This window comes from Carcharhinus amblyrhynchos, chromosome 1, assembly GCF_965287045.1.
Source record: "Carcharhinus amblyrhynchos chromosome 1, sCarAmb.v2.hapA, whole genome shotgun sequence".
Lineage (NCBI taxonomy): Eukaryota > Metazoa > Chordata > Chondrichthyes > Carcharhiniformes > Carcharhinidae > Carcharhinus > Carcharhinus amblyrhynchos.
This window is the reverse complement of record NC_137324.1, coordinates 45,019,400-45,041,359: the sequence shown is the minus strand read 5'-3', so window position 1 is coordinate 45,041,359 and position 21,960 is coordinate 45,019,400. Positions and strand designations below refer to the sequence as shown.

Below are 21,960 nucleotides of genomic sequence, written 5' to 3'. Positions count from 1 at the left end.
TATAAAATGTTGAGAGGAATAGATAGGGTGGATTCTCAGAGGCTATTTCCCCAGGTTGAAATGGTCGCTACGAGAGGACACAGATTTAAGGTGCAGGGAGGAAAGTACAGAAGTGATGTTAGGGGTAAGTTTTTCACTGAGGGTGGTGAGTGAATGGAATCGGCTGCCGTCAGTGGTGGTGGAGGCGAACTCGCTGGGGTCTTTTAAAAGACTTCTGGATGAGTATATGGGGTTTAATGGGATTGGGGGTTATAGATAGGTCTATAGATTGGTAGGTGTTGATGTGATCGGCGCAACTCGTGGGCCGAAGGGCCTGTTTGTGCTGTAGTGTTCTATGTTCTATGATTTCTGAAGACATTAAAATATGTTCATGTTACACCATAGAGCCAGCGTAACCTGGGTGGTAAATCTGGCTCTGTGCCTAAAGTGGATAAGTATTTCATCTTCAGTACCTAGCCCTGACATCCTACGTTAATGCAGATAAAGGTTCACTTGACTTTTCTAAAACATCTTATAGTTGTAAATTGCTTTCTTTTTTAAAAAAAATTGCTGTAAATACTTGGCAGGTTAGGCAGAACCTGCACAGAGGAAGGTTGGGTTAATGTACCAGGTTGCCGACCCTGCAGTACTGGAAGATGAACAGTTTACAAAAAAAAACAGAGCTCAGAAAATAGCAGAGATGACTGGCTGTTAACAGACCTGTCGCTGTATTTCACCATAGACAAATCAGTAGTGCTAAGGAAAATAGAGGAAAAATAGGAACAGTTCATTTGAAAGTGCATCAGAGAATTTTTTTTTGCAGATATACATAAATGATGTAAATAATACGAACAAACTTACTAAAATCATTACCTACAGTGTGTGTGGGGGGTGGGTATTTGAAACTAAAATCTTTGACGATTATTGACTGTGTCTTTGTTGGTCACACACAGTCCTGCAATCTAAAGGACTTTGTGAATCAGATATTAAAAAGCTTTAGTTTCCCTTGTAAACTGGAATTAATATACTGATGTTTTAATGAATTCAACTGCAGAATTACTATACAAATGGAAAATATATATATTTTATATATAAGTAAACATTTCTCCACAACCAAATAACACACAGAATTTTATTTATAAGATGCATCAAAATAAAGATAGCTGCAATTTTAACAAATCTTTATATTTTGACAGATTATCAGGAGAACTACCTTGAAGCAGTAGAAAAATATAAGTTTAGTTATAAATGCAATGTGTTGAATAGGTTTTGCTGAATATATGAATGTGAAATCACTGCATCCTGTGAGGAGGTTGTGTTGTATTTTCAAAAACATTGTGACAAAAAGTATCTGGTGCCTCATTTCTGTGAGTGGCTGGCAAGAGATAGGGATGTTTCCGTATGACCTAAGCATGAATGCTGATGCACTTGGACTTGGTGATCAATTATTCTCTCAGAAGAAGTCAAATTACTTCTGCTTAGTGTCAGGGTCTCTAACCAGGCTCAGCAGCTTGTCCATTTTAGCTACTTCCACTTCAGGTCCTCTTTGTACTTCTTGTCCTTTCTTTGCCTAAAATTGAATGGGATAATAATAGTTTAGAACACAACAATATGATTAGTAGCACTGCTGGAGAAACCATTTGAAATTTTCAGTAGAATTGTACAATAAATTACATGGTGAAACGTCACATATTTGAAAGAATTTACAACCAAAACAGAAGTGTAAAATTGGCTAGATCAGATTTTCTGCCCAGGAGATACCCTTCAATAGTAAGGAAAACCAAATGTGGTGTATAATAGGTGGCTAATACATTCACAGCTGTTTTACACCCTTGTCAAATTTAAAGTTTGCCAATTATTTTTCAGTATTCAGATTATCTTTAATAGAAGAACAAAAATGGTGGTATGTAGATCAGTGAAATTGTCATTTTGTAAAAACATAAGAACTAGGAGCAGGAATAGGCCACCTGACCCCTCGAGCCTGCTCCGCCATTCAATAAGATCATGGCTGACCTTTCTGTGGACTCAGCTCCACTTACCTTAGTTCCTTTATTGTTCAAAAATGTCTCTATTTCATTTCTGAGATCCAGTTTGAAATCCAGACTAAGTTGAGGAGAGAATTGTTTCTTTGCTAAACAAAATAGTTTGATCATCAATGCAAATTCACAGCAAAAAATAAATGACTTGCCTTTTAACAGTGAGAAATGGAAATGAAAGTGTAATCTGCAGAAGTTGATCTGGAGTTGGGAGTTCACATATATTGGGGAGGATTTTATCTGTTTGGGTGATATGGTAGATTGTAATGAAATCATAAACCTGTCCTTCAGTGTGTGTACAATTCTGCTAGCATAGAGAAGTAATCTTGTCCATTGGTGATACAGAATGGGACAAGTGTTACCCTACAATGAACCCATTGTAAACTGATCTTCATGCTGGCAATGTATGCCATCTCACAGTTTCTTTATCAAACCATCATAAATTGGGCTTGAATTGTTTTGAAAGGACCACTTTAACCTTTCAACTTTATCCTACCCTGGCTGACCCACAGTTGCCATCAAAACTCATACATCTGGGGAATATTCCTTGTTAATTCTAGAAAAAAGAGCCCTGGATTTAACCAATTTCTTTTAATTGTTGTTTTAGCTATTATGACAAGCATTTACTCATTAGGTTTCAAAACAAAAGACTAAGCTTCTGTGACAATTTCTTTTTTCCTATATTCTACAACATTTTTACTTAGTAATTTCCTAGTCAAAATCTTAAAAAAAAGACAGGTTGCAATCTAAATGACAAAGTGGACAAATACAGCATTATAAAAAGACTGCTGCAGGTTCACAATAGATTTTAGTTGTTTTCTTGGCTGCAAGCAGGAACTAACTTATATTTAGACCTGAACTAAAGCAGATTCTCTTCTGCAAACCTCACAATAGTGCAAAAATGGCAGCTGTAGAGTCCAAGCAGTATTTGTGTGAGGTCTGATCTTAAAGGCAATGCTGTAATTCAGCAAGTCACAGTGGAGATTTGAAATAATTCAGACAGATACATGGTGGAATACAAAATAAATACTACAGCAAACATGATTTTAAAGCTTTTTTTAATTGATAATTGAATTAATAAATTTAACAAAAAAAGGCAAAAACCAGGGAGCAAGTGGGCCTTTTGGCCCACTGAAATCTGAAAGTGTTGAACCAAAGTATGCAAACAATTAAATTGTTAGGAATTATGCTAAGTATTAATGAAATGGAGAGAGAGTTGCATTCAAATAGAACCTTTTGCACCCTCAGGACACTCCCAAGTGCTTTGCAATCATTAGGTACCTCTGGGACTATAGTCACTGTTATAATGTAGCTTGAGATATATTTTTTATTATTCAAAAAAGATATTTCCCTAATGAGCCACATGCATTGAGAATGACTAGTTTGAAGATGGTTTGTTATAACTTGCCTGTTCAGGTTCATAAGAACATAACAACATAAGAACATAAGAAATAGAAGCAGGAGTAGGCCATCTAGCCCTTCGAGCCTGCCCCGCCATTCAATAAGATCATGGCTGATCTGTCGTGTCTCAGTTCCACCTTCCCGCCCTCTCCCCATAACCCTTAATCCCCTCTCTTACCAAAAACCTATCAACCCGCGTCTTAAATATATTTAGTGAGGCAGCCTCCACCACTTCAACGGGCAGAGAATTCCTGAGATTCACCACTCTTTGAGTGAAGAAGTTCCTCCTCAACTCCGTTCCAAACCGCCCACCCTTTATCTTGAGGCTGTGCCCTCTAGTCCTACTGTCCTTTCTGAGCGGGAAGAGTCTCTCCACCTCTATCCTATCCATCCCATTCATCATCTTATATGTCTCAATGAGATCTCCCCTCATTCTTCTAAACTCTAACGAGTACAAGCCTAGTTTATTCAGCCTCTCCTCATAGTTCAACCCCCTCAACTCCGGTATCAGCCTAGTAAACCTCCTCTGCACTCCCTCCAAGGCCAAAATATCCTTGCGTAAGTGCGGCGACCAAAACTGCACACAGTACTCCAGCTGCGGCCTCACCAATGCCCTATACAGCTGCAGCAAGACCTCCCAACTTTTATATTCAATCCCCCTCGCTATGAAGGCCAGCATCCCATTCGCCTTCCTGACCACCTGCTGCACCTGCAGGCTGGGTTTTTGCGACTCATGCACAAGGACCCCGAGGTCCCTCTGCACCGTCGCATGCTGCAGTTTTTCGCCATGTAAGTAATAGTCCTTCCTACCATTATTCCTACCAAAGTGGACAACTTCACACTTGCCAACATTAAATTCCATTTGCCAGTTCCTGGCCCATTCGCCCAGCCTATCTAGATCCCTCTGCAGACTTTCCACACCCTCCGCACAATTTGCTGTTCCACCAATCTTGGTGTCATCAGCAAATTTCGACACCATACACTCGGTTCCCTCCTCCAGATCATCTATATAAATGGTAAATAGCTGAGGCCCCAGCACCGACCCCTGGGGCACTCCACTAGTCACCAACCGCCAATCCGAATAGCACCCATTGACCCCCACTCTCTGTCTCCTATTTGACAGCCAATCCTCTATCCACGCTAACACCCTACCCCCAACTTCATGCCCCCTGACCTTCTGTAATAACCTCTTGTGCGGCACCTTATCAAATGCCTTCAGAAAATCAAGAAACACCACATCCACCGGCTCGCCTCTATCCACCGCCCTAGACACATCCTCATAGAACTCCAATAAATTCGTCAGACACGACTTCCCCTTAACGAAACCGTGCTGCGTCTGCATAATTCATAATTACACTTCATAATTCACTGTCTACTAATGGGATATTAAGTGGGCCACCAGCAAAGGCAAAAACATAACCCTCATTTCTTTCTCACTTACATGTACAAAGTATTTTCCTGTGAAATACAAACTGTTTTGTTCTGTAGAAAGTAAGATATGTCTCCATATTATATTCAAACTCATTTTCAACAGTTTGGATTTGAAAGAAAATTGATTTTGATAACGATGCTTACTCTTAGTAGTCACTGAAAATAAGGAGTTCATGCTTTAATAAGTAAACCACCAATTTTTACTCTTTAAAAATGGCACACAGTTTAAAAAAAAACTCCTTTGTGCATCGACTCACCAGATAGATGCAGACAAGAAAGGCCATTTCAGCTATTTTAGCTCCTTTGGCCCATCGACCCAAGTAGTGTGTACACAAAGCTGGATAAATGTGCTGAATGGAGTGATTTGTTAAAAAGAGTGGTAATGGAAATTTGGTGAGTGGCAAGTTGATGCAAGGGTGAGTATAGGTGCTAATTAAACAAACAAAGTAAATAAATACATTTATAAAATCCAAATAATTAATTAGGGCATAGAGAGGTCTTATAAACCAATGATATCAACCTTATCAGTGGTGGGGAAAGTATTGGAGAAGATTCTTTGGGTCAGGATGTACTCATACCTGGAAGAGAATAGGCTTATTAGCGTTAGGCAGCATGGTTTTGTGAAGGGGAAGTCATGTCTCACAAACTTGATTGAGTTCTTTGAAGAGGCGTTTAAAAAAAAATGATGTGGAGGTGCTGGCGTTTACTGGGGTAAACACAGTAAGAAGTCTCACAACACCAGGTTAAAAGTCCAACAGATTTATTTGATAGCAAAAGCCACTAGCTTTCGGAGCACTGCCCCTTCATCAGGTGAGTGGGAGTTCTATTTACAAACAGGGCATATAAAGACACAAACTCAATTTACAAAATAATGGTTGGAATGCGAGTCTACAGGTAATCAAGTCTTAAAAGTACAGACAATGTGAATGGAGAGAGGATTAAGCACAGGTTAAAGAGATGTGTATTGTCTCTAGCTAGGACATTTAGTGAGATTTTGCAAGTTCAGGCAAGTCATGGATGTTACAGATAGTGTGACATGAATCCAAGATCCTGGTTGGGGCCATCTTTATGTGCGCGGAACTTGGCTATCAGTCTCTGCTCAGTGATTCTGTGCTGTTGTGTGTTGTGAAGGCTGCCTTGGAGAACGCTTACCCGAAGATCAGAGACCAAATGCCTGTGACTACTGAAGTGTTCTCCAACAGGAAAAAACACTCTTGCCTGGTGATTGTCGAGCGGTGTTCATTCATCCGTTGTCATAGCATTTGCATGGTCTCCCCAATGTACCATGTCTTGGGACATCCTTTCGTGCAGCATATCAGGTAGACAATATTGGCTGAGTTGCAAGTGTATGTACCGTGTTCCTGGTGGATGGTGTTCTCATGTGAGATGATAGCGTCCGTGTCGATGATCCGACATGTCTTGCAGAGGTTGCTGTACAAAGAACAGAGAACAACACAGCACAGGAAACAGGCCCTTCAGCCCAACAAACCCGCGCCGCCATTTTAACATTCAGTGTAGCACGGTTGTGTGGTGTCATGATCAGTGTTCTCCTGAAGGCTGGGCAATTTGCTGCGGACAATGGTCTGTTTGAGGTTGTGCGGTTGTTTGAAGGCAAGAAGTGGGGGTGGTGGGGATGGCTTTGGCGAGATGTTCATCTTCATCAACGACATGTTGAAGGCTCCAGAGAAGATGTTGTAGCTTCTCCGCTCCGGGGAAGTGCTAGATGACGAAGGGTACTCTGTCCACCGTGTCCTGTGTTTGCCTTCTGAGGAGGTGGTGCGGTTTTGCGCTGTGGTGCGTCAGAACTGTCGATCGATGAGTTGAGTGCCATATCCTGCTCTTATGAGAGCATCTTTCAGCGTCTGGAGGTGTCTGTTGCGAACCTCCTCATCTGAGCAGATCCTGTGTATACGGAGTGCTTGTCCATAGGGAATGGCTTCTTTAACGTGTTTATGGTGGAAGCTGGAGAAGTGGAGCATCATGAGGTTATCTGTGGGCTTGTGGTAGAGTGAAGTGCTGAGGTGACCGTCCTTGATGGAGATGCGTGTGTCCAAGAATGCAACCAATTTCAGAGAGTAGTCCATGGTGAGTCTGATGCAGGGATGGAACTTATTGATGTCATCATATAGTTGTTTCAACGATTGTTCACCATGAGTCTAAAGGAAGAAAATGTCATTGATGTAACTAGTGTATAGCATCGGTTGAAGGTCCTGTGCGGTGAAGAGGTCTTGTTCGAACCTGTGCATGAAAATGTTGGCATATTGAGGTGCGAATTTGGTCCCCATGGCTGTTCCGTATGGATGAAGAACTGCTTGTTGAAGGTGAAGGTGTGGAGATGCCGGCGTTGGACTGGGGTAAACACAGTGAGAAGTCTCACAACACCAGGTTAAAGTCCTGTTTGAAGGTGAAGACACTGTGATCCAGGATGAAGCGGATGAGTTGTAAAATTGCATCTGGAGACTGTGGGTGTATCTACACCTCAGGAACTGTAGCAGTTCAAGAAGGGAGCTCACCACCACCTTCTGAAAGGCAACTAGTGATGGATAATAAATGCTGGCTTAGCCAATGATGTCCACATTCTGTAAAATGAATTTTAAAAGATGTAATGTATTTGGATTTCCAAAAGGCATTTGCTAGGTACCACATGAAAGTTTAGTGCAAAAGTTGAGCTCATTATGTTGGGGGTGATATCTTACCATGGATAGAAGATTGGTTAATAAGAGTTGGGGTCATTTTCAGGTTGGCAAACTATAAGTAAAGGAATTCCACAGGGATCAGTAATCAGCCCTTAACTATTTATGATCTACACTAATGACCTGGATGAAGCGAATAGCATTGTAGCCAGACTTGTTGACGATACAAAGAGGGAAGGGAGCAAGTTGTGAGGAGGATACACAGAGTCTGCAAAGGTCTCCATGCTGGGGACTGCCTTACTTGGCCTGGTGACCCCAGACACATTCAGCTGGATTTGAAGGCCATCTCTATGCTGCTGCTCTCAGCTGAGTGCAGTCTCAGCAGGCGACCATTGCTCCTGGTGCTGCTGGGACTAAAGAGCTACAGCCTTTCAACCGGCTGGCAGCTCTTGGAGGTGAATGTCCACCATTAAAGAAATGAGAGTCTTGATACCAGGATATTAATTGATTGATGGCCACTGAGCTTTCTAGCCCACTTTCAGATGTCTGCTCCTATAAAGTTCAATGCTATGACTGAGTTATGGTACTTACGTTGGCTTTGAGAATCTACATGTTGTCAGTATTAGTTTCTATTAGTTACTAATGCAGTTTCAGTGAGTTACTTTTGGTTACTGGTGAATATAAAGTTCTTCTCACCTCTAATTTTCCCCCTGTGAATATTCCCCCACCTTCAGTTTCCCTTCCTTTCCCATTCTTCGTTTGGCTTCCTGGCTTTCAGAGCCCCATGCACACTAGCGAACCATAAGCAAAAACACGTAACTACAGGGTGCCTTTTTTTTTTAAGGTAATTGCAATAGAATTTGAAATCATGATGATGCTAGAAGAGCCAGCCACTGGAAAGACTGAGTTAAAATCAACGCTCAAAAATCCAACTGCAGTTTCACCGACAGGGTTATAGGGAATGCAAAGCTATGCAGACATTTATGTTGAAATTTCCATTAAGAATAATTTGATTTCAGCAAAAGCTAACAGGCAGCTGTTGAATAGTCATAAATCTGTTTTCTTAATGTCCTGGTCTGGTGTGACCCATATGTGACTCAAATTCCATGTCACTGATGTGACTCATAATTGATTTCTATTGATCGAGCAAGTTTATCAAATGTGGGAAGGTGATAGATGCCAGCTTTGTCAGAACACCCACTTCCAAAGAATGAATATTAATAAATAAAAAGCTGGTTTAGTAAGAATTGTCTAATGAAGTCTATGCCACACCTCCTGAATAAAACATAGGTATGAATACTATTAGCAAGTGTGTTAAATTTTTGTGATGGAAAGTACATTTAGTATAGGAAACATTCAGGATATAGTTTGTGTCTGTATTTGCAGTTGAATGCAAAGGGCCACTGCCTGGCCCTTCCCCCAACCACCCGGAGTGCTTCAATGGCCTCAGGTCCCACTGGGCAGGCCATCACATCTGGCGGACACCATCTGTGATCCTCACCGATGAAAATTCCTCATTGGTGAGGATCACAGATGGTGCCCACCAGATGTGATGGCCTGCCCAGTGGGACCTGAGGCCATTGAAGCACTCCGGGTGGTTGGGGTGAGGGCCAGGCAGTGGCCCTTAACATTCAACTGCAAACACAGACACAAACTATATCCTGAATGCTTCCTATACTAAATGTACTTTCCATCACAAAAATTTAACACACTTGCTAATAGTATTCATACCTATGTTTTATTCAGGAGGTGTGGCATAGACTTCATTAGACAATTCTTACTAAACCAGCCAAGGTTGGAAAGGTAACTGAACCTGGGACTGTTGCATCCTGGGCTCGTTAATGACATGCACAGCATGTCATTAATATTTAAATCAGCCTGCGGTAGAATGGGACCAGTGAGATCGGGAGAGTGGAGAAATCGGGTGCAAGCCTGATTGTTTTCACCTCTTGCTCAAATTTCCTACCTCGCGACGCTACTCAACCGGCGCAGCGGGGCAGAAAAATCCCACTCCTTATGTTTCATTTAGTCCTCTCTCATTTTTCTAAATTCCAGTAAATACAGGCCCAGTCAATTCAATCTCACCTCATACGACTATCCTGCCTTACCAGGAATCAGTCTGGTGAACATTTACTGCTCTCCTTTGGCAACTCCTTTCTTAGATAATGGGCCGGATTTTACCTTTGCGTCGCGTCTGTTTTCGAGTGCAAAAACGTGGTAAAATCGGGTGTGAGGCCATTAACATGATCCATGCCTGCACCCGTGCAGACGTCCACTTTACCGAGGCCCAGGTTTGGCCGCGATCCAATTCGCGCCAGAAATGGGCGCAACAGCATGCATTTAAATTGAATTACTAGGCTACCCGTCCAACTTTACCAGCATTTCCCCCTTACCATCACATTCATGTGCCCAGATTTGGCATGAAACAGACATGCTTGCAAAAGTCTCTTTCGGGTGCTCCAACTATTGAAGAGATAAATTCAGAGATTCCAATGGCTCTCTGACTCAGATTGGTGGTGGAAAGGAGGGAGGGAGGCAGGTTAGATCATTCTCTGGTGGTGGGGGAGGGCGGGTGGGAGAAGGGAGGCCAGATCAACCTCTAGTGGAGGGGCAGGAGGTGGTCAGACATATCTCTGGTTGATGGGGGGGAGGGAGGACAAATTGTTCTTTGGTGGGGGTGGAGGGCAGAGGGAGGCCAGATTGTTGTCTGGTGGCAGGCTCAGGGGAGGGGAGGCGGGCCCAGTCTCTGGTGGGGGCAGGAAGAGAGTCAGGTCAGATTTATCTCTGGTAGGGGCGGGGATGCCCGATCATTGTCTGGGGGGGTGTGGGGAGGCCAGATGAATCTCTGGTGGGGGAGGTGACGGGGGAGGGGTCTGCTGCCACTCTGCAGGTGATCGTTGAGGGACAAAGAGGAGCAGGGGGTCGCGATCGGTCTGGGTAGTGGGGGGGGGGGGGGCACGGGTGAATAAGTGGGACAGTTATGTTGTGGGGGTGGGGCGATGTCTGTGAGGGCCAATGGTCCTGGGCCGCAGCAATGCGACAGGGCACGATTTTCATTTTTTTTCTAACTGCACATGTGCAGTTCAGAGTTCCGATTATTTTGAATGCAATAAGCCCTGCTCACAGCACGATTCAGACTCGCGATTTTTCTTTCAGGCTAAGAGAACAGAAAACGGATGAGAACAGTTTTCCAAGTTGGATCTGAATTGTGCCCGGATTCAGCATTTAGAATGAAAATGGTAACATCAGGTCCAATGAGACCAAAACTGCTCCAGGTGTGGTCTCATCGAAGTCCTATGAAGTTGCAAAAAGACATCCTTGCCTTTGTACTCAAGTCCTCTTACAATGAAGGCCAATATACCATTTGTCTTCATATCTACTTGCTTGCTGTCAGTGACTGATGTACAAGTACACCCAGGTCCATTTGTAAGTCAACATTTCCCAATCTGTCGCCGTCTAAAAACTTTGTTGGATAACTTCACATTTATCCACATAATACTATGTCTGCCATGTATTTGAACATAAGAACATAAGAAATAGGAGCAGGAGTAGGCCATCTAGCCCTTTGAGCCTGCCCCGCCATTCAATAAGATCTTGGCTGATCTGTCGTGGCTCAGTTCCACTTTCCCGCCCTCTCCCCATAACCCTTAATCCCCTCTCTTATCAAGAACCCATCAACCCGCTTCTTAAAAATATTTAGCGAGGCAGCCTCTACTACTTCAACGGGCAGAGAATTCCAGAGATTCACCACCCTTTGAGTGAAGAAGTTCCTCCTCAACTCCGTTCTAAACCGCCTCCCCTTTATCTTGAGGCTGTGCCCCCTAGTCCTGCTGTCTTTTTTGAGCGGGAAGAGTCTCTCCACCTCTATCCTATCCATCCCATTCATCATCTTATACGTCTCAATGAGATCTCCCCTCATTCTTCTAAACTCTAACGAGTACAAGCCTAGTTTATTCAGCCTCTCCTCATAGCTCAACCCCCTCAACTCCGGTATCAGCCTAGTAAACCTCCTCTGCACTCCCTCCAAGGCCAAAATATCCTTGCGCAGGTGCGGCGCCCAAAACTGCACACAGTACTCCAGCTGCAGCCTCACCAATGCCCTATACAGCTGCAGCAAGACCTCCCTACTTTTATATTCAATCCCCCTCGCTATGAAGGCCAGCATCCCATTCGCCTTCCTGACCACCTGCTGCACCTGCAAGCTGGGTTTTTGCGACTCATGCACAAGGACCCCGAGGTCCCTCTGCACCGTCGCCTGCTGCAGTTTTTCGCCACGTAAGTAATAGTCCTTCCTACCATTCTTCCTACCAAAGTGGACCACCTCACACTTGCCAACATTAAATTCCATTTGCCATTTCCTGGCCCATTCGCCCAGCCTATCTAGATCCTTCTGCAGACTCTCCACACCCTCCGCACAATTTGCCGTTCCCCCAATCTTGGTGTCATCAGCAAATTTCGACACCCTACACTCAGTTCCCTCCTCCAGATCATCTATATAAATGGTAAATAGCTGAGGCCCCAGCACCGACCCCTGGGGCACCCCACTAGTCACCAACTGCCAATCCGAATAGCACCCATTGACCCCCACTCTCTGCCTCCTATTTGACAACCAATCCTCTATCCACGCTAACACCCTACCCCCAACTCCATGTCCCCTGACCTTCTGCAATAACCTCTTGTGAGGTACCTTGTCAAACGCCTTCTGAAAATCCAGAAAGACCACATCCACCGGCTCTCCTCTATCCACTGCCCTAGACACATCCTCATAGAACTCCAGTAAATTTGTCAGACACAACTTCCCTTTAATGAAACCGTGTTGCGTCTGCCCTATCAAGCAATTCCCTTCAAGATGCCTCGCAATTTCCTCCTTAATGACGGATTCTAACATTTTACCTACCACAGACGTTAAACTAACCGGCCTATAATTCCCCGCCTTTTGCCTGGCACCCTTCTTAAACAACGGCGTAACATTAGCCGTTTTCCAATCTTCCGGCACTTCCCCGGAATCCAGCGACGTCTGGAAAATAACCACCAAGGCATCCACTATAACCTCCGCCATTTCTTTCGGAACCCTCGGATGCATTCCATCCGGTCCTGGGGACTTGTCCACAATCAGCCCCTCCAGTCTGTCGAGCACCACCTCTCTAGTAACAGTAATGTCATTAAGACCCTCCAGTCCTACCACCTTTCCATCGCTAACACCCGGCAAATTATTCACGTCCTCCTCCGTGAAGACAGAAACAAAAACGTTATTCAAGACCTTAGCCATATCCCCATCCCCTACCACTAGGTTCCCTTTCTCATCCTCTAAAGGACCAATGTTCACCCTAGCCAGCCTCTTCCTTTTTATATATTTATAAAAACTCTTGCTATCCTTTTTTATATTAAGCGCTAGCCCAGCTTCATAGCTTCTCCTACCCTCCTTTATCAACTTCTTTGTCAATCTTTGTTGACATTTAAACCTTTCCCAATCCTCTTCTCGCCCACTGCTCTTAGCTACTCTAAATTCCTCCGCTTTTAATTGCCCACTCACTCAACTTGTCTAAATCACCCGGAAGCCTCTTAACGTACTTCACACCATTCACGTTCCCACCAAGTTTTGTGTTGTCAGCAAACTTGGAAATATTGCTTTTGGTTCATTCATCCAAATCACTGATGTATATTGTGAAGAGCTCGGACCCGAGCACTGATTCCTGTGAGACCCCACTAGTCACTGCCTGCCACTTTGAAAAATACTCATTTATTCCAACTCTCTGTTATTAATGAATCTCAATCCATGTCAATATATTACCTCCCTCCCACCAATCCCATGTGCTTTAATTTTGCAAACCTTTTACATGGGACTTTATCAATAGCTTTCTGAAAATTCAAATGCATCACATCCAGTGGTTCACTGTGATCTATTCTACTAGTTACACCTTCAAAAAACTCCAATAAGTTTGCCAAACATGATTTCCCTTTCATAAGTCCACAATGACTTGGTTTAATTTCATTTATATTTTCTAAGTGTCCTGCCTTCGTATCCTTCATTATAGACGCCAACATTTTCCCTGCTACTGATGTTAGGATTTGACTCATCAACTCTCCTGGGCCACCCAGGTCCTTTCCTCTGCCCCATTTCCTAATCTCTATATATTTACTATGGCTAATTCAATTAAACTACACACCTTTGACTGTAAGGAACCTGCATTTGTCTTCAGTAATCTTTTTCTTTTTATATATTTATAGAAGTTTTTACAGCCTGTTTTTATGTTACTTACATTCCAAGCTCTATTTCAATCTATCAGTCCTTCTTTGCTGAATTCTGAACCATTTTTAATCCTGAGGCTTGCCATTTTTTTAACAACTTTACATGACTCCTCTTTTTGTCTCATACTATCCTTAGTTAATTTTGTTATACATTGCTGGTCCACTTTTTTTGTGTTTTCATGCCAGCAAGGGTTGTAATGTCCAGCACAGCTACAGCACTAACATCTAAATAACAAGGTGAGAGATTGTCCAGCTATGTTCTGTCTACAAAAGGATAAATCCAATCCAGGCAATTGCTGACCCCTAGGTTTACTTACTTTCCATCACTTTGCTGATGATCAAGTCGTCAACAGTGTGATCAGATGACACTTACATGACAATAACCTGCTCACTGATGCTTATTTTGGAGTCTACCAGGGCCATGTGACTCCTGATTTGGCATGGAATTTTGCTGCAATTTCACAGAGAAGACAAGAAATTTGGTGACTTGCTCCAATAAAGGATATACCAGGAATAGAGCTTACAATTGCAGTGACTTGGGGTCAGAGCACAATAGGGAGATGGAACAGAAACTGTGGAGAGGACAAATTCTGAGCAATGCCCTTTGCCTAGCTTCTCCTTGATAGTAACAAGAAGCCACCTGGAAGACCAGCTAATGCATCCAGTATCTTGGTATGTGTCCTCAGTAACATTCTCTGATATACCACCCCTTTAATAACTGAGTCCCTGTAGCGTAATTCATCTGCAATCTTACCCTCCAGCGAGCTGGGACAAAAGTAATCTTTCCCCTAGCCTGACTGCAGCTCACTCATACTGGTGCATACTCACAATGCACAGATTCTAACCTTATAAATGTAATGTCCTAACTATGTTAGGGGTTGTGGGTTTTAAACAAAAAGAGAAAGATCTGGGGTGGGATTCTCCCAAAAAGGAAGACAATAGCGGGCCCTGATATTTCAGTCCCCGGGCCCGATAATGAGATTGAAATCCTCATTAGAATAAATTATACAGCTCCGCGCTGATTTCTGGGCATGGAGCTGATGTCACTGGAAATCCAGCAGCTGGAGATTCATGGAAGTCCTGGCACTCAGCAGGAAGCCTGCTACATGCCCTCTGCTTGAGTTTCCTGGCCTGTTGCACTGCTCTAGCAGTGGGCTGAGAGAATCGCCCCCGTGGTTTGTACATGTAGATTCAAAATGACAACAGATTTATCGTAGGAGCAGCTACCTGAGTAGAAAATGAAACTAAAGCCTGTGGAATACCCTAATGACAACACCACCAAATCATGTGACTAGCTCTTAAAGCAATCATGTAACCACTTAAATATATAACATTTCCCCCCAAAACACACACATACACTTTTACTTCTGTAGCCATAAAAAACAAATTACTGTGATGTTATTTAGAGGATCAATAATATGTACACAGTACTATGCAGATAGTCAATAAGAAAGTCGATGAGGAGGATGCTATTCCTCTTTTAAGCTAAAGTTAGAGGTTATTTATTAGTCACAAGTAAGGATTACATTAACATTGCAACTGAAAATCCCCACTGTATACAATGTTCTGGAATTTGATTGTCCTTGACCCTACCAGGAGTATAGCTTGGAACTTCAGTAGACGCTTCCTCTTTGGAACTAATTCTGCATCATTCTCACATGCTATAGTAGCAAAGACACAACTTAAATTCAACTAAGTCTTCTGTACTGATATTCACTACACAAGGATTACAAAAGTTGGTACTTCTTGAAATGATTCGGAGAAATCATTTCGAGATGACAACAGTTGGTAGCATGGCGTTGCTAAACTAGTTTAACTTTGGTTTGAACCGTGTAAGTAATTGGACCAGCTTTTGCTAAAACTATGTCTAGTACCCATCATGATATAATTACATACTAACATTCGATCTCCTTGTTGAAATGAGTGTTCTTTTTCTTATGTCTCATCCAGAAACTTGAGATTATTGTTGATACTGTACTATCTCTGAGGTTTCTGAAGGTAATGATAAATCAAACTTAGTTCTCAAGAGTTCTAATGCAGGTGAACTTTGGGTAATCACATTAGTAGTGTTTCGTTAAGATGCCAAAAAGCTATTCATATGACATGATAGAATCATAGAATCCTCAGAGTGCAGAAAGAGGCAATCTGACCCATCAAGTCTTCATTAACTCTCCTGGGCCACCCAGGCCCTTCCCTCTGTCCTATTTCCTAATCTCTACGTATTTACCATGGCTAATCCACCTAAACTACACAGCTTTGGACACTAAGAGGCAACTAGCCTGCATATTTTGGACTTTGGGAGGAAACCAGAGGACCTGGCAGAAACCAAATCAGTTACAGTAGACCTGATGAGAACAACACCTGGCCACTGTGGATGTGAATCAATTTTAACTAAGAACAAATAACCCTCAAATGGCCAATCAAAATCTAGATGCAATCATTGCCATGACATTTTAGGCTACTCCCAAGGGTGTAAGGGAGACAATGGAGGTATCTTTCCTATTCATGCACAGGATTTACAATGTTCCACTTACTCTCCAATCTGAGCATCGAGACCCAGCCACCAAAAATAACAATGAGCTAATTTCTTCATCAAGACTATACCAGGATGTCCATCATGTAGTTGTTCAAGAACTTTTCCATGCAGATTAGGCAGAATGATCACTCAGATTCCCTTCAAAGACATCCAATTTGGATGGTCAACACAAGCTTTCTTGACACACATTTTCAAATCAGGATGCGGGTGATGAAATCCAACTAAAAAGCAAAATTATTGTTCCTTTCATTACCATATTCATCACCATTAATATCATTACCATTCCCCATTGCAGGATAATTTCTGATGTGTCTCTGACCTAGAGAAACTGTCATAGGCAAATAATCTACTATTGAAAAATAAAGATTAGCAAGACAAGTTGGTGCATCTGCTCAATAAGTAAAGGTAAGCATGATAATGCATCAGCATTAGCATGACATTGATTGATAATATTTAATATCATAGGACAGCGCAGATAAGATCAGTGAGCATCTTTACGATTGCTTGCAGCTAATATAGGTATGTCTTTACATGGCCCAGAGCAGTATTTAAGGGTCACTGATCAGTCAATAATGTGAAATGATGACTATGTAAATAATGATGAAATCTTTATAAGTCAGAAATTATACTCAATACTTCTTTTTCTAGCTGAGTGTAGTTAGATTCAGCACGAGTCAGAATATGCAAAACTAAAGCTATTCGCTCACCTGCTCCTAAAGGCATAATATGTGAAATGACTACCCCAACTCCATTAGATGAAGCGTCACAAGCAAGCTGTCATGGTAGCTCGAATTAAAATGAACCAATTCTTAGATTTCTGTAAAGCATTTTTGATATCCTTGTACAGTTTCTCACATTCTGTTGTCCAGTCCAATGATTGTTTCACACATAGTAAATTTTGCAATAGCTTCAATAATGTAGCTAACTTAGGAACAAATTTGCCATAATAGTTTTCTAATCTTAGAACGGATCTCAATTGCATCACATTCGTTAGACATGGTACTTCTAAAATAGCTTCTATCTTTTTAGGTGCCTGATGCAGGAATTTACTATCAATAACATGACCCAAATACTGGACTAATGTCTAAAAAAAATCACACTTTTCTTTCTTCATATGTGGACCATGTGCTTGAAGACATTCCAATGCTACTTTTAAATTATTCAATTGCTCTTGTTCACTGGACACTATAATTAGAATCTCATCCAGGTGACATTGTATGACTGAGAAACCACGTAAAATCTGATATATTGACCTTTGGAATAGGGCTGGTGCTCTTATTCCAAAAGGCAATCTTTTATAAAAGGTCTTCATGAGTAACAACAATAAGCAATGGTTGACATACAGTGGTTATATTCATCTGTAAATATGCCTGTGAAAGATCAATCTTGCTGATTTTCTGCCCACCTGATAACCCTGAAAACCAATCTTCAATTAAAGGAAGTGGATATTCATCAACACACAACACTAGATTTATGGTTGTTTAAAAAAAAAACACAAACACAAATTGAACCATTTGGTTTCATGACAAGTGTGGTGAGGGTCCCCAAGTCACTGATTGTAACTGGCTCCAACACACCAGTGTTAACAAGTATACTAATTCTTCTTCAGCCTTAGGATGAATTGCATATGGCATCTCTCTTGATTTGAGTCTTTTTGGTTGACTGTTAGGCTTTATCTTGAGTTCCACTTGTACTTCCTTCTTTGAGCCAAGTGTCTCATCAAATGCACTCTTGTATTTATTTAGAAGGTTCTGTCGGTCTGTGCAAAGTACTGAAACTACACTGCAGAGGAATTTCATGATTCATTTTTTTGATTGAAAAGACCCATTTTGCTTGCGGGCACTAGCAGCTCGAGCCTTTTCAGCATATACATATTTTTTGTCTTCCCAGTATTCCCCTTTTTACCCAAGGGACCTTTACTTGATGTATTCTTTTTCAAACAACTCCAGCCATACAACAGAGCATCCCTTCTTTTCAATTATGACAGATGCTGCTTGGAATCTCATCCTTCTCTGATCAGAAAACACCCTCTTTTAAAACCACACAGAGAGCGTCCACCCTTTGTCAACTGCATAGTGAGTTTCCCACTCTGTCTATATATACTGCAACACATGCGCACACCCTGCAGCTTACAGGAGTCTACCCAATTTATTTTCTGATAAGAAACACAATATTTTTATTTCTTTTCTTTTTTCTTACTTGGTTTCCTTCACTGGCACTTCAATCTTTAATCCTGTTGTTGATTTTTCCCAGCCTTCTAATATTCAAAGTGCAAGGATATACAAAGTTTTTTTCCCTATTTAGGATCTTTTCTCAATGTTCTGGAATAAAAATAATCCTGACTTGTCGCCAGTTTTCGTTTTGCAATATCCTAACTATGTTCAGGTTTGTGGATTTTAAACAAAAAATAGTTTTGATAGACACACATACGGCCCTGTTTTACCATTTTGATTCTAAGTGCTGGGCGGACTTGAAACTCGGAATGCTTCAGATCTGACTTTTAGACTCATTCTGAGGTGACCCCATACACACTCTGCCTGCAAAAATACTAGTGATTCCGAATCGCGTTGCACAAACCTGTGGATGGGGCTTAACGCACCCAAAACCATGCAGCTCTGATCGGACCCTCCAACTGCGTATGTGCAGAAACAAAATGGTAGATTGCTACTCCCCTGCCACGTTCTTCCAGGGCCAGATAATGCCTCCTCTGGCCCCTAAAAGATGTTGTCTCAACCCGACAACATTACTCACACTCTTAGCCCCCATCTCCCCACCACCCAGACTGATCGCGAGCCTCTCCCCCTCTTTCCTCCCACTAATCTCAGGCAGAGTGGCAGCAGATCCCCTTTCATCCCCACTGATCTTAGGCAGAGTGGCAGCAGATCCTCTTTCACCCCCATTGATCACAGGCAGAGTGGCAGCAGATTCCCTTTTACTCCACTGATCACAGGCAGAGTGGCAGTCGATCCCCCTTGCCCCCTCCACCGATCTCAAGCAGAGTGGTAATGGAACCCCCTTCCCTCTCCCCCCACGGATCTCAAGCAGAGTGGCAGCAGACCCATGCCCCCTCCCCCCCAACACACACACACTCCCCTCCTACCTCCCACCTTCCCCGTCGGAAGCCGTTGGATGCTCGGCACATACCACCTCACTAACTGGAGCGTCCATGTGGGACTTCTATGGAGCATGTCTATTTAGTACCAATTCTGGATGGGCAAACATGGTGGTAAAGGGGGAAGTGCTGGTAAAGTTGGATGTGCAGCCGATTAAGACAATTTAAATGCATGTTTGGCCATTTTCAGGCCTTTCAGCGCGGACGTGGGTGGAGATTGCACTTCTCATCTCACACCCAACTTTACCAAGTTTTTGCGCCCAGAAACAAACAGGTGCAACGCAATGGTAAAATCAGGCTCATAGTTTCAAAATAACGACAGCAAATTTATTGTCGGAGCTGTTACCTGGACAGAGTAGAAAATAAAACTAAGGCAGGAATTTGTGAATCACCCCAGTGACATCACTGTCAAATTATGTGACAGGCTCTTAAAGCAATCATGCAACCACTTCAATATATAACAGCGTCAAGATTGCATGCTGCCTACATCCATTGCAATGGGTGGGGATGAATTACGAATTATGAACGCCACAACAAAAAGAATTACCATAAACCAATTCCTTGCATGTTAAATCATTCAATTGAAAATCAAAGTAAATTTTATGTCACTCAATCCAAAATTAACTAGTAAAACAATGACATTGAAGCACAATATGAAAAAATAACATCTGATATATGATGCGACCAATTTTTTGACTGAACCCATTATTGGTATTAGCTTTGCCAATCTATCACTTGGCACAAAAATAACCTTTTTCAGCTCCAAAAGACAACAACATTTAGAGTTTAATAGAATATATTGGAAAATATACAGGCGTTGAAAAAAAGCACCAGAGGAACTAGAGATTTATGAGTTTTGAATTGTTAAATCATGGGAGCTTTCTGATGTCACTTGATTAAAAAAAACAATTGTTTGGTAATGTGTAACATGAAACATTTAAAAATATGATCAGATGGAATCTGGGAAGAATCCAATATCAGGAGAAAAAAAACAGAGGGATAAATTTTTACCAGTTCAGGTGAGTTGTGTTGGGTGAGATGTTAAATTTTAAAAACCACAATTTAATTTAACAGACATAGCCAAGGGACAACTTGGTATTTTAAATAATTTGATGAGGCTGGTAACTTTTATTTTAACCTACAATGTAGGTTTAACCCCAGTTGCCTGTATTTATTTATAAACCCCTGACAACAACAAATACATTCTTACCTCCCCTTTATTTTTGGAAGAAGTTTCATTGAATTAATCATAGAATCCATACAGTATAAAAGGAAGCCTTTTGAACATTCAGACGGTGCTGACTCTCCAAAACAGCAGCTTACACAGCACCCTCACACCCCCACCCTATTTCTGTAACTCCACGTATTTACTCTGTTAATCCATCTAAGCTATACATCTTCTTGGGACACTAAGGGGCAATTTAGCATGGCCAATCCACCTCACCTGCACATTTGGACTGAGGGAAGAAACTGGAGAACCTGGAGGAAATTCACGCAGACACTGGGAGAATTTGCTAACTCCACACATTGACCTGAAACTTTAATTTTGTTCCTCACACAGAGATGCTGTCTGATCTAAGTATTGCAAAATTTTCTGTTTTTTATTGCATGTGTAACCTGTTGCAGGAAGAATGTTTATGTTAAGTATCTGACATACTGTTAGTTGTGAAGTTACTGAGAAACCCATAATGAACTTGACACATGTTTAATTATTGTGGAGTCATGGCCTGTGGTCCTCAAAATAGAATCTGACCAATACTCCATTCAATTAAAGAATAGCATCCTTTGCTGCAATCCAATCTGCTTGAAATGAAAATCATATTCAGCTAGTATTCTTGATTAAATTTTGTATCAGAATGATAGTGAACTTGGACTTACAAAATTCTTAGCTACTCTACATTTCCTAATTTCTTGCAATTTAGAAAACACGATTTATTTTCAGATTTGGCCTCACGCTTTCCCATATTAAACTTCAACTGCTATTGATTTCCCTGATCATTTCATCAGTCGGTGTCCTTTACAGCATTCTGCTCCTATCTGAACTACTCAGTGCTAAGATACAGTACCGAAAACTGAACACAATACGTGATCAAGGTTCCATTCGGCTGGGGAAATAATCTAATTTTCTTTATAATCCCATCCCCTTGACATAAAGGTCATATTCAATTAGTCTTTTTGATTGAGTTTTTATTGTGCTTCCAGCTTGCCAGCCCACTTATTTTTTTCTGGCACATTCCAATTCAATTAACTCAAGTAGACAAGTGACTAGATGGAGCAATCCTTTGTAGAAGATGACTGTATGTCGGGGGGGAGACCTATGGGATCCTGGAAGGAACAATTTTTTTTTAAATGGAATAACAAAGAGGGAATTACCATAACAAAAACTGTGATGTTCCTGTGCTCTTGATTGAAATGGAAAAATAAAAATACAAGAAGGTTCGAGTTAAACAAAACAAATGAAAATGAAGCAACAAAGAAAATGAAAGATTATGGTTGCTCACTCTGTACATCCATTTCTCCATTTTCCCCCAAAGTAAGCAGTTCTCAGATACTTGTTTGCATGATTCCTACTATTTTTAAAAT

At 41.8% G+C, this 21,960-nt stretch overlaps 1 protein-coding gene across 1 annotated transcript in view; it reads right to left on the bottom strand.

Annotated features, from left to right (window-relative positions):
* Positions 1–1,127: 1,127 nt before the first annotated feature.
* dnai1.2 (dynein, axonemal, intermediate chain 1, paralog 2) overlaps positions 1,128–21,960 on the bottom strand; it is a 258,343-nt gene continuing 237,510 nt past the window's right edge. The window contains exon 20 of the mRNA XM_080215680.1: positions 1,128–1,549. Coding sequence (XP_080071806.1) covers positions 1,448–1,549 — 102 coding nt within the window. The 3' untranslated portion in view covers positions 1,128–1,447. The remainder of the gene's footprint in view (positions 1,550–21,960) is intronic.